Source organism: Callithrix jacchus, chromosome 11, assembly GCF_049354715.1.
Source record: "Callithrix jacchus isolate 240 chromosome 11, calJac240_pri, whole genome shotgun sequence".
Classification (NCBI taxonomy): Eukaryota; Metazoa; Chordata; class Mammalia; order Primates; family Cebidae; genus Callithrix; species Callithrix jacchus.
The window spans coordinates 44,299,934-44,313,179 of NC_133512.1; the positions used below are offsets into that span (position 1 = coordinate 44,299,934).

The 13,246-nt window shown below is 36.0% G+C and overlaps 1 protein-coding gene across 24 annotated transcripts in view; it reads left to right on the plus strand.

Annotated features, from left to right (window-relative positions):
- The window catches only part of DGKB (diacylglycerol kinase beta), a 747,505-nt gene extending 738,296 nt beyond the window's left edge, over nt 1-9,209 (plus strand). For all 24 annotated transcript variants that reach the window (XM_078342642.1, XM_078342645.1, XM_078342654.1 and 21 more), the window contains one exon: nt 5,356-9,209. In XM_078342642.1, coding sequence (XP_078198768.1) covers nt 5,356-5,463 — 108 coding nt within the window. In that variant the 3' untranslated portion in view covers nt 5,464-9,209. The remainder of the gene's footprint in view (nt 1-5,355) is intronic.
- Nucleotides 9,210-13,246: the final 4,037 nt, after the last annotated feature.

Genomic DNA, 13,246 nt, shown 5'->3' on the forward strand with positions numbered 1-13,246 from the left:
AATCCTCCCTAACTCATTTTATGAGGCCAACATCATCCCAATACCAAAATGTGGCAAAAACACAAGTAAAAAAGAAAATTTCACGCCAATTTCCATTATGAACATTGATGCAAAATTCCTCAGTAAAATACTGGCGAACCAAATCCAACAGCACATCACAAAGCTTATCCATCACGAAAAAGTCAGCTTCATCCCTGGGATGCAAGGCTAGTTCAATATATGCAAATCTGTAAATGTAATCAATCACATAAACAGAACCAAAGACAAAAACCACATAACTATCTCAATGTATGCAGAGAAGGCCATTGACAAAATTCATCAGCTCTCTTTCTAAAAACTCTCAATAAGAGCTATTTATGACAAGCCCACAGCCAAGAGCATACTGAATGGGCAAAAACTGGAAGCATTCCCTTTGAAAACTGGCACAAGACAAGGATACCCACTCTCACCATTCTTATTCAACATAGTATTGGAGGTTCTGGCCAGCACAATCAGCCAATAAAAAGAAGTAAAGCGTATTCAATTAGGAAAACAGGAAATCAAATTGTCTGTATTTGCAGACAACATGACTGTGTATTTAGAAGACCCCATTGTCTCAGCCCAAATCTCCTTATGCTGATAAGCAACTTCAGCAAAGTCTCAGGACACGAAATCAATGTGCAAAACTCTCAAGTATTCCTATACACCAATAACAGACCAAGAGAGAGCCAAATCAGTGCAATCTCATTCACAATTGCTACAAAGAGAATAAAATATGTAGGAATACAATTAACAAAGGACATGAAGGACCTCTTCAAGGAGAACTACAAACCACTGCTCAAGGAAATAAGAGAAGAAACAAACAGATGGAAAAACATTCCATGCTCATTGATAGGAAGAATCAATATCGTGAAAATGGCCATACTGCCCAAAGTAATTTATAGATTCAATGCTATCTCCATCAAGCTACCAATGACCTTCTTCACAGTACTGGAAAAAACCATTATAAACTTCATATGAAACCAAAAGAGAGCCCACATAGCCAAGTCAATTCTGAGCAAAAAGAAAAAAGCTGGATCCATCACACTACCTGACCTCAAACTATACTACAAGGCACAGTAATCAAACCAGCATAGTACTGGCATCAAAACAGAGATATAGACAAATGGAACAGAACAGAGGCCTCGGAAGCAATACCACACATCTACAACCATCTGATCTTTGACAAACCCAACAAAAACAAGCAATGGGGAAAGGATTCCCTGTTTACTAAAGGGTGTTGGGAAAACTGGCTAGCCGTGTGCAGAAAGCAGAAATTGGACCCCTTCCTGACACCTTACACTAAAATTAACTCCAGATGGATTAAGGACTTAAATGTAAGACCTAACACCACAAAAACCATAGAAGAAAACCTAGGCAATACTATTCAGGACATAGGCATGGGTAAGGATTTCATGACTAAAACACCAAAAGCAATGGCAACAAAAGCCAAAATTGACAAATGGGATCTAATTAAACTAAAGAGCTTCTGCACAGCAAAAGAAACTAACATCAAAATGAACTGGCAACCATCAGAATAGGAAAAAAATTTTCAATCTACCAATCTGACAAAGGTATAATATCCAGAATCTACAAAGAACTTCAAAAAATTTACCAGAAAGAAACAACCCCATCAAAAAGTGGGCAAAGGATATGAACAGACACTTCTCAAAAGAAAACATTGATGCAGCCAACAAACATGAAAAAAAGGTCATCATCACTGGTCATTAGAGAAATGCAAATCAAAACCACATTGAGATACCATCTCACACCACTTAGAATGGTGATTATTAAAAAATTAAGAGACAACAGATGCTGGAGAGGATGTGGAGAAATAGGAATGCTTTTACACTGTTGGTGGGAATGTAAATCATTTCAACCATTGTGAAAGATGGTGTGGCAATTCCTCAAGGATCTAGAAATAGAAATACCATTTGACCCAGCAATCCCATTACTGGATATATACCCAGAGGATTGTAAATCATTCTATTATAAAGACACATGCACTTGTATGTTTATACCAGCACTGTTTACAATAGCAAAGACTTGGAACTAATCCAAATGCCCATCAATGATAGACTAGATACAGAAAATGTGGCACATATATACCATGGAATAGTATGCAGTCATAAAAAAGGATAAGTTTATGTCCTTTGCAGGGACATGGATGAAGCTGGAAACCATCATTCTCAGGAAACTAACAGAGGAGCAGAAAACCAAACACCACATGTTCTTACTCATAAGTGGGTGTTGAACAATGACAACACATGGACACAGGGAGGGGAACGTCTGACACCACAGCCTGTTGGCAAGTGAGGGCTAGGGGAGGAATAGAAGGGGGTAGATGGATTGGGGAGGGATAGCATTAGGAGAAATACCTAATGTCAATGATGGGGGATGGATGCAGCCAACCACCATGGCACATGTATACCTATGTAAGAAACCTGCACGTTTTACATATGTACCCCAGAACTTATAAAAGTTTTAACTCATTGTTATTTCTCTAGTGGATAGAAAAGTAAGAATAATAATAAAACAAGAATATTTAATGTATACAAAACAGGCATCAGGGTCATAATTACAATCTCTGTAAACTCCCCTCAACCAGGATTTTCCCCACGTGAGCAACCTGAGCCTGAGGGTTCCCTTGAGTCTCTGCAGCTTTCTAGAGCCGACACCTGGAATTTCTGTGACTGGGATGCCAACAATCCACCTGGCTTAGAATTAATCTCATCTTTAGTAATTTTGCTTCTGCCCAAATATACCAAGACATGGAATAATCCAGTGAAATAAGGGATGAGAAGAGCCAGGCACTTACTGAACGCTAGTTTCCTCCGTGTGTTCTCTACTAACCAAGAAGAAAATACAAACAATTGGTTCTCATTTCCATAAACAGACAAAAAGGATGTGGATTTCTTTTTTTTCCCAAAAAAAATATACTTAGTTTAAAGAAATAGTTGGGTACTTTGACTATAGAATAATTACCAAGAAGACAAGTTACATATAATTTTTCAAATAGTACTGGCCATTATTCTGTTTAGTGACTGAAAACTGGAACTTGTGTTTTAGTCACATAGATTAAAAGTCCCATTGTGTCAAGAGAACTGAATGAGATACTGTGCTATTTTTAAAGACATAGAATCATGTAATTTGTTTTTTTTAAAAAGGGTTTTTAATAGTCATAATCAAACAAAATTTATATATCCCCCCACAAAAAAAACACAAAGAAACTAAATCTTAAAGATAATAAATATCTGACATTTTTGCTATGCTTTGTCATAAATTGATACTAACATATATAAATGGCTGGAGAGATATATTTCTTTCATGGTCTTATCAACTATTTGGGAATAATGATCTAATTTCCCAAAATGTCCTAATACTATTATACCCTGTAAAGCATTTAGTCCAGAAATTATGAACCCAGAAATCTCAACCTTCTTCCTTTAGCTCCTAATATTCTATTTGAATGTAAGGTTATCATGTAAGTAATACATGATAACTGCTTTCCCAGTACTCATTTAAAAATGACATTTGTGCGGAAAATGATTCATTTCCATTTTCAATGGTAAAAAATAGTGTCTTTCTGCTTAGCCTCCCATTTCAGCATCTATAACACTATTCAATGTGCTTGTTCATTTTATCTTTCCTGCTAGACTATAATTTCTTCGGGGCAGACTGTATACTGTCTATTTATTCAAAGTTTTTGATACAGTGTCTGAAGCATAGTAGGGGCTGAACAAATTTTGTAAAATGAATAAATGATGAATGATGCCATATTAGATCCTGTCTACTGCTAGAATTTCAGAGGAGTTTAAAAATCAGTCATATAAGGTAGAGTATAATCTAATGCTGACTTATTGAGGGAAAATCTAGTAGAGATCATTTTCAATCTACATAGATAAGTGCATTCTGGTATCTTATCTGTCAATTCCCTAATTCATAAGATAAATTTGGATATCCAGAGTTTGAGGCTGGGTCAGCCTTAGAGGCCTTTTACAGGTTCAATTTATTTTTGTAGGGAAGAGAACACTGAATCCTTCCAGAATAACCTGATTCCAACAGACTTAAATAAAGTTGTTCATTCTTTTAAGGTTTTCCACATACTTCTATCATTCTAGACTGTGAAGTAAATTTCCATTTCCCAAAAGCCCCACTGCAGATTTTAATGATCCTGTCCACGTGATATACATTTTTTTGTTTCATTGCCATTAGTGAATGACAAGTGAAGGATATTCATTTTAACTTGAAAATGTCAGGTGTGCACTTTAAGAGATATATTTTTTTCAGCTGTTAATGAGGTGGTGTTTCTTTTTGAAAGAAATACTCATCTCTGATGCGGATGCTGTGCAGGTGACAACTGATATTTAATAAGCGATGGTTCTCGTATTAGTCGCAGTTCACTAAAGAAAATGTCTCACATTGCTTTTGAAAAACTCTTAGCGTCACTAGCCCAAAGGCAAGATGTGACCTTTTTATTACATAATGAGAATCATTTATTATCTTACAATGTATCTTAAAGTCACAGACAAAATGCCACTTTGATAATTGCTTTCAATTAGCTTTGAGCATAGCATATATTCATAAAATGTCTTCTCTAATTTCGAGTTGAATTAGAGAAAATTGCAGACGTAATCTACTTTAAGGTTGTCTCATTTAAGGTGATTCGTAGTTTTATATCAAAGAAATCAAAACGAGTAGCTTTAGAACAGTCTCTCAAAGTGGTTTAAGCAGGCTTTTCAATATTTGATCCTATTCTATTACCAATTAATTAACAAATTAGAAAGCTAGTTCATCATTTCTGACCTTTTATGCATGTTAACTTTTTGACTTTCATTTCTAATGACTGTTTGGAAATTAAGCCTTGCAGTTCATGTTGAAAGAGAGAAACAATCTGATTAGCAAGATAAATAAGGCTTGCCTTGATACTGAGTTCATCTTGATATTGGGCTATAACTAGGACTCTGGAAACTCTAATAGTGCGTTCTTTCCTGACTTCAATAAATAATGCATAACTAATGGTCAAGAAATAATACTGGATAATCGTGTAACCTAAGGGAGCAGTTCTAGGATGTTACTACAAGTGAGATTAGAGGTAACGTAGTATTTAAAATGTGACTTTGGAGAATTTTAAAAATTATTACGATTTAAGTGCACATCCTTATCTCCTTTAAAAGTATTTTGGAAATAATAGAAACTCTGAAATTACATTTCACACTTGTGGTGTTTCCGTCATTCATGAAATACTATTAACCTTAACAGAGAGTCTCACAATTTGGTATTATATCTGGAGATTACTTTCTCTCTCTCTCTCTCTCTCTCTCTCTTTTCTTCTAGATAAAAATTACACACAAGAACCAAGCCCCAATGCTGATGGGCCCTCCTCCAAAAACCGGGTTATTCTGCTCCCTCGTCAAAAGGACAAGAAACCGAAGCAAGGAATAATCCTGTCTTGTTTCATTCTTAGAAATTGAATTAGCATAATTGGGCCCTGGGACACATATGCTGGAAGTCTTTGAACCATTTCAAGTCTCCTGCTCATGCAAAATCATGGAATTGGTTTAATAGTTTTTGTTACTGGGCTAATGTAAAATTCAGCTATTAGAAAATTTATTGTCTCAGTTTTTATAGGCATCTTTGCATGAAGAAAGCAGAAGTTTACATGAAGTGAAACTGCGTATTTTGGTTGCATGCATTCCCACAGATTTTTACATCTCCCACCCATCTCTTCTCCAATTTCCATTTACTAACCTGTGAGAAAAACCTGTGAAACATGAAAAAGGAAATACCATGGGAAATGTGATGCTCAGTATGATTCTAATTATTACTATGTACTAATCAGTAATGCTACAATGATCATAATTACAGATTGCTATATGTTTCCCTTTTAGAATCAGTGTATCAGTGACCTATGACTTGAGGAGAAACTTTTAATTCAAAGGTTTATTAAATAGTTGACTACAATATCTTGCTATTTATACCTAGTTTTTCTTCAACAACTCAGAGGAGTGGAAATAAAAATATCAGGTATAAAGTTTTCTCGTGCTGAAAAACAGTTTTAATTTGCTTAGTTTTCTTCTTAATTCCAGAAATAAGTGAAAACATATTACTTGACAGTAAAGTGTGGTAATACGGCAAGCCTTGTTCCTTTCTGCATGAGAATCTAGGAGAGAATTCATAACCACACCAATAACCAAATAGATATTTTAAACCATGTGCCTAATCAATGTGTTTCCCACCAAAGATTTAGAAACAGATGCTTGAGAGAAATTGGTTAATGCATAATTAATTAAGCATGGTGGAGCAAATTTGTGGTTCCTGTGATTCATTTTCTGATGACTAAAATGCTGGAAAGAAAGTGAGTTACCCATTCATTATGATTAAAATTCTCACCTTCACAGACAGACAGTAGACCAGACAACATAATCAAAGCTCCATAAATGATTTCTTGCTTTTTTCAGTCATTTATAAATATAGGTGTAATTTTTCATGAATCGGTTAAGTACACTTGAAGGAAGTAAATGATTGTATCAGTTTCTTTCTAGTAGAAATTGGTACCTGTAACAATATTGAGCTCTTGGAAGCAAATCATGCATGCAGTCAGCTCCCTCCTCCTCACCTACTCCACCCCCATCTCTATGACATTTCAAATGTTTACATGGAAACGACGGCCTAGATCACTGTTGAAGGTGTTCACCGCATGGCTGGGTTCTCTGATTGTTTAAAGAAATCATGGAACGGTACTTTTCTTTTAGTGTTTCATTAAGCCTATGATATAAAATGAAATGCTTCTGAACAGTCTTGGAATCTTGTTCATTCATATTGACCTGCATCTCATCATTGCATGTTTTATGTTTTCAAACATGCCATAAGGAAAACGAGTGCTTGAACTGCATGATTTATTAGTTTCTCTCCACTCTGCATTAAAGTGCTAATTGATTTATCAGTTCTATTTTGTTATTGATTCATACATTTCTGAATAACAAATAGCATTTAGTGATTCTGTTGAACACAATCCTGTGCATGGATTTATGGATTTCAAGTGAAATTGCTATAATTTTAGTTCTTTGGTTTGAAAACTCAACTGAATGCTGTTATATCAAATAGCTACTCTCAAGCAATGTGCTATAATGGAAGATTATGTACAAAGTATATTCTTTTAGTGTTCCTGGAACACTGGATGGTAAATATCAACCAACAATAAGCTTAATTACTTTAAAAATAAAGCTTCTGAATAAAATTAAGACATCATTTAGCATTCCCAGGAAAATTATGATTACAATTGCAAATTTAGTACAGCAATCACTTGCCCTGGTATAATAAAAAATAAAAAAGTTGTTTGGCAGAGCAGTAATCTAGACCAAAAGAAATCTCACAACAGTAACAAGTGCATTACTGACACAATGTTACATAACACACACATTGATTTTTGTTTCTATGGTTACAGGTAATAAATATTTTCACATGAATTGACAAAATTTTCTACAATGGGCAGGCAGGCTTTGTGTCAAAAATATATTTTGAAGCCACAAATTATTTTATGTTCGCTACAACATACAATTACTTCTTGGCTACCTTTTATAGTATATCATTTGAAGGCAGCAACAGTTTGTGAATCATTCTTAACAATCTGTGCAGTAGAAACTGTTGGATAGACAGTGGGATGAGACAAATTAAACAACCTGCCTGTAAGACTTCAATAACTGAAATAATGGGATGCAGCTCCACTCCAACGTAGCTGTATGACTGCAATTAGTGCTAATAGTGTTACATTTTCAGTCAGTTGGATTCTTCGGTACCAATAATAAACGTTCAAATATGAATCCAATTTGACTTTTCTCAACTCATTTTCTAAAGACACTGATGCGCTTGCCCCTTCAAGTATACGACCCCTGGGGTTTGGAAAGTAGTTTTTAAAAATGTAACTTGAGTTCGAAATCAGAGAAGATATTCTCCCCAGTTTTATCACAGCTTCATATGAAAAACATATAGTTTAAGGAAAACTCTGAACTGAAATTCTGGAATATAAAATATTGAATGATGATATTATATTACCTTTACAAGATGAAAACTTCTACATGTGTGGATGAATTTTGAGCTGCTGAGTTGTGCTCTTTTAATATAGAAGACACAGCTGTATAAAGTTTTAAGTGGACGAAAGTCTTAAAAGTAAATTAATGCTGGACTTAACAGTACTCAAAAGCAAAGGGGAAAAACAAACATGCATTCTGCTAAATATTGCCATACACTGCATCGATGAGATTCCAGAGAGAGATTCCAGAATAAACCTCAACATCCACACTTTTAAGAAATAGGAAAGGCGGCATCTACATTGAACCAGAAAGTTTAAAAGACATAAATTTATTTTTTCCACTTCCACGTGTATATCATGTGTATTTGATGTGAAAATGCTGGTCAATGTGTTGTGGTGGAAGGAGATAGCTTGTAGGAAGATAAAAAAAATTAACACTTTAAAACTGTTTTTATTTTATTTAAGACGGGTTCATGTGATCATAGCCAGAATAAAACAAAGGCTCAGATGTTTAGCATAGTCTGTCTACTGCAGACAGAAATTTAAATCTAGTGAGGGCTAGTGAATCGCATGTGTGTTTCCACATTTTATTTTGTTTTTCTTTTTTAGGGGTATGGGAAGCAATTGGAATTTTTCAGGGAAGAATCTGTTTGGTATCTCAGACTGTATTCTCTTTGAATGAGACAAGACTTTGAGAGAATTCTTTTCCTTTCTGTGTCAATGTCAGTTTGTTGCTCATTGGTTATAAAAAGGGAAATGTACTTTTCATGGCACATAGAACCCCCAAAGAATTATTCAATACAGAATAATTAAATAATATTGAATCCTATTTTCCATTATTATTCAAATAACTAAATAATTATCTCCATTAAAAAATTAAACCCTTGTAACATATATTAAGGCTGTAAACCTAAAGAAAATAAATAAAACCCTGTTAAAGAGCTATTATTTTGTGAGAGGCAGAAATCACCATTTAAAGCTCCCAACTAAATTCTGCTGTGTTTCAATAAAGTTTGAGTAAACTCACATTTGAGAGATTCTGTATAACCTTATTGTGTTTAAAAACATGGAACTCATTTAATTATAGTACCTTAATTATTTTCTCAGAAGGTGATATATGCAATATCCTGCTTTTTGAAATAAAAATGTTAACCACTCAGTTCAGTGTCATTTGTTACTGCCATTCTGGCCAGATTTTGTCTCTTAAATGAACTCCTCCAGCCGCTCCACAATCCTCCGACCTCGCTGAATATATCCACTAGGGATATAAGGCCAGACACCCTACCTTTTGTCAGGGAGTAATTAGGGACTGAATTATATGCAATTAAGAACCAAATTAGTCCACTTTGTGGTACTTTGGGCCCCAAGTTGCTGCTGTGCATATTATTCCAGCAATTTTAGATTCTAAGTAAGCCAACAACCTGAATGATTAAACTGTGGGAACACAAGCTGAATTTTCTGCATGAAACCAGTTTCTTATTTTGTGTAACAGACTTCAACAAATATCTCTCGGGCACTGACTAGGTTCAACATATTATGCAAAGGGGCTGCAGCAATTAAAACATTCTTAAGGAAACAATTTCTTCTCTAAACACCTTTGGATCTTTTAGAAGAATTAAGTAAACAGATGACCATGTTACACAACTGGATAAGGGAAGAGCCAACGTATTCAGCGGAGGAAATGATAATTTAGTGAATAAATCTGAAAAGGCTTTTAGAGAAAGTAGATCTGCAAGAGGCTTTTTGAAAAGCTAAAACTTTACATGAGGAAAGAAGGTCGAATTAAGGAAATTCAGAATAAGAGAAGGTGAATGGGAGCAGGAACACAGAAATCAAGTCCTAAATTCTTCATGGACTCATCTCATTAAAAAGTTAGGGAATTTGCAGATAACTCATTTGGATAATGCTTATACTTAAAATTATTAGCTAAACAAGGAGCAGAAGAAGAAAGCACAAAAAGAGGCAAGGAAGCAAGTAAGAGAGGGAATGGGAAAGAATAACGCAAACCCCCCAAATTAGAAATGGCTATAAAAATCAATTGTACATTATGGAAGAGAAACAATGAAAAAATTAAATAATTCCCAGGTATTTTGGCTTGAAAATTCTGAAACCAGTATCTGGTCATTCTCCATATTCAGGGAGTTTGATTAGATTATATTCTGTGAATGTAAGTGACTTCATAAACTCTCTAAAGCTTATGAAACTAACTAGAGAACACTAATTATAAAATGTTGATGCTAAGTGTTTTAAAACTGAGTATTAAAAATACATGTAAAACAAGTTAAAAATTTTTAATAGAATATGAAATCTTTCCAACAAATTACAACTGGTGGCAGAGTCACTAGCAGATCCAAAAAGCTCTCTCTCTTTTACTCCGTATTTGGATCCAACTGTCCATTCCGTGAAGTCAGTTGATCTCAGAAAAACATTTTTGTTTAAAATAGTATTGATAATAATCCTTAAATTACCAGGGACTTCATAATATATTGGTTGAAAAATTAGAAACCATGTTTGAGCTGAAAGAAACATGGCCAGGCATGGTGGCTCACACCTGTAATCCCAGTACTTTGGGAGGCCAAGGCAGCTGGATCACCTGAGGTCAGGAGTTCAAGACCAGCCCGGCCAACATGGTGAAACCCCATCTCTACTAAAATACAAAAAATTAGTCAGGCACAGTGGCATGTGCCTGTAGTTCCAACTACTCGACAGGCTGAGGCACAAGAATTGCTTGACCCGGGGAGGCAAAGGTTGCGGTGAGCCGGGATCATGTCACTGCACTCGTGCCTGGGCAACAGAGTGAGACTCAGTCTCAAAAAAAAAAAAAAAAGAAAGAAAAAGAAAAAGAAGGCGACTGCCTAATGTGTATATTTTTTCTACTGCAGCTACATTTTTAAGATCTTCCGTCTTCAAGTACCACATAGTGCTTCTACATCATTTCTGCCACTCAAAAAGATGGGACTTCACAGTCTCACAAAAGTTTCTTTCAACATTTTGTGAAGTTTGAAGACCACCCCATGTTGAGTCCCCAGTGCCTTCTCGGCTTTGCAGTCATGGGCAGCATACTGACATGTTTTAGCATGAGGGCTCTGGTGCCAGACCCCGCTACAGTGCTTGGATCTGCTGCTCACTTGCTGTGTGACCTCAGCCCAGTTATTTAAGATCCCTGAGCCTCAGTTTTCTCAACTGCGAAGTTAAAATATGTATTAAAAATTAAATACATTAAATAATTTAGAGCAGTTCTGGCACATCGACATTAATACACCAGGCCTGGGTGTGTGGTAGAGCAGGACAATACAATCCACAGTGCAGATCTTATTCTGTTCTCGAAAAACAGCCGAAAAATTGTTGGTGTTTATCTGTTAGAAACCTAGTTGTCAACTTCAGGTTCAAAATAACTTGTCATTGTATGTTCAGGTTATGTGTATAACATTGGACTCTCCCTAAACTAATTCCTTCACCAAATTATCTGGACATATGCAGATAGGCCAGAATAACCTACAATCTCTAAATCTGAGCAAATGTTATTAGACCACCAAGAGAATTCTACAGTTATATAACTTCATAGCATTTTGAGAATTAAATATAATGTCATCATGAGACACATCACCAAAACCCATGGCCACTGTTGAAAGGCACGCCTTTCTTGAAGTCTCCATTAAATATTTATTTATATTCTTTGTGTTTCTCCCTTAACCGTACAACCATCCCTCAAACCCAAATCAGTTTTATTTAAATTTCAAAATTTCACTGTCAACACTCAAAGTCTGCAATGAGTACACCTCTTACATTCCTTAAACGTACCTCTCTTTGGAAAACACCAGGACCAATAATAGTTGACTGGTGCCCATGCCTGTCAGATCCCAAAAGCCACACATAATTGGAGAGCTTTTGCCAGTCTTTCCTCCCCCAACCCCCCTAGCAGGGATCCAGAAAGCTCCCCTCGTTCCTGCTATGCCACACACCCAGGCCTGGCAGGCCAGGAGAAGACCCACCAGGAGTAGCAAGAGTGTCTACAGCCCATTACACTTCCATGGCTCCCACACACTGGGGTTTCTCTAATTTGTCCCTGGTCAGAGACAAGCAAGGGCATCGGCAGTCTTCACCCTGCCAGCTAGCATTTCTTCAGAGCTGCCCTCTCAAGGGCTCTGGTAGAAACTGCAGAAACCATGGACTTCATGAACTTTGGGCTGTGAGGAAAGAGGGGAGAGGCTGGAAAAGTAGGAGTGTAGGCAGTAATGAGAAGCCACTGTGGCAGAAGCAGGGACACTGAGCTACAAAAAGGAGGCTGCTGTGGATAGAGAAGGCCATTGGAGCAGAATAGGATCAGGAGGGGCCCCTCAAAGGTATCCTATATTGCACTATCCTGACGAATTAGCCCTCCACTTAAGTGGACGAGTTTGTTGAAATCCATTAAATCCTCACCCATCACAGGTACTAACAATGTCAATTTTAGTAATCAAAGTAGAAGCCGATGTTTCTATAGTGCTTGCTTTGTTCCAGGCGTGATTTTACACATAAATGAACTCATTAGAATTCCGTAATTATCAACACCACTTGCATTTCACACATTAGAAAACTGAGGTCCACAGATAACATTTAGAACTTCCAGTTAATCTCATAGAAGTAAAAAGTACAACAGAGTACTTTTGTTGGAGAGTAGATTTGTTAAAGGATACAAAATTACGGTTCGTTAAAGGAAACAAAATTAGTTTGTTAAAGGAAATACGGTCTAGGGTTCTGTACCACTGTAGGATGACTATAACTAACAATGATATATTATATACATTCAAATAGCTCAAAAGAGGATATTAAATGTTTCCAACACAAAGAAATAATAAATTTTTGAGAAAATGGATATGCGAATTACTCTGATTTGATCACTTTTGATACATTATATGTATCAAAACATCACCATGTACCCCATGAATATGTACAATTATGCTTTGTCAATTAAAAAAGCAGCCAACAAACATGAAAAAAGGAAAAAAGCTCATCATCACTGCTTATTAAAGAAATGTAAATCAAAACCACAATGAGATTCCATCTCACATCAGTTAGAATGGCAATCATCAAAAAATCCGGAGGCAGCAGATGCTGGAGAGGATGTAAAGAAATAGGAAACCTTTTCCATTGTTGATGGGAGTGTAAATTAGTGCAACCATTGTGGAAGACAGTGTGGCGATTCCTCAAGGATCT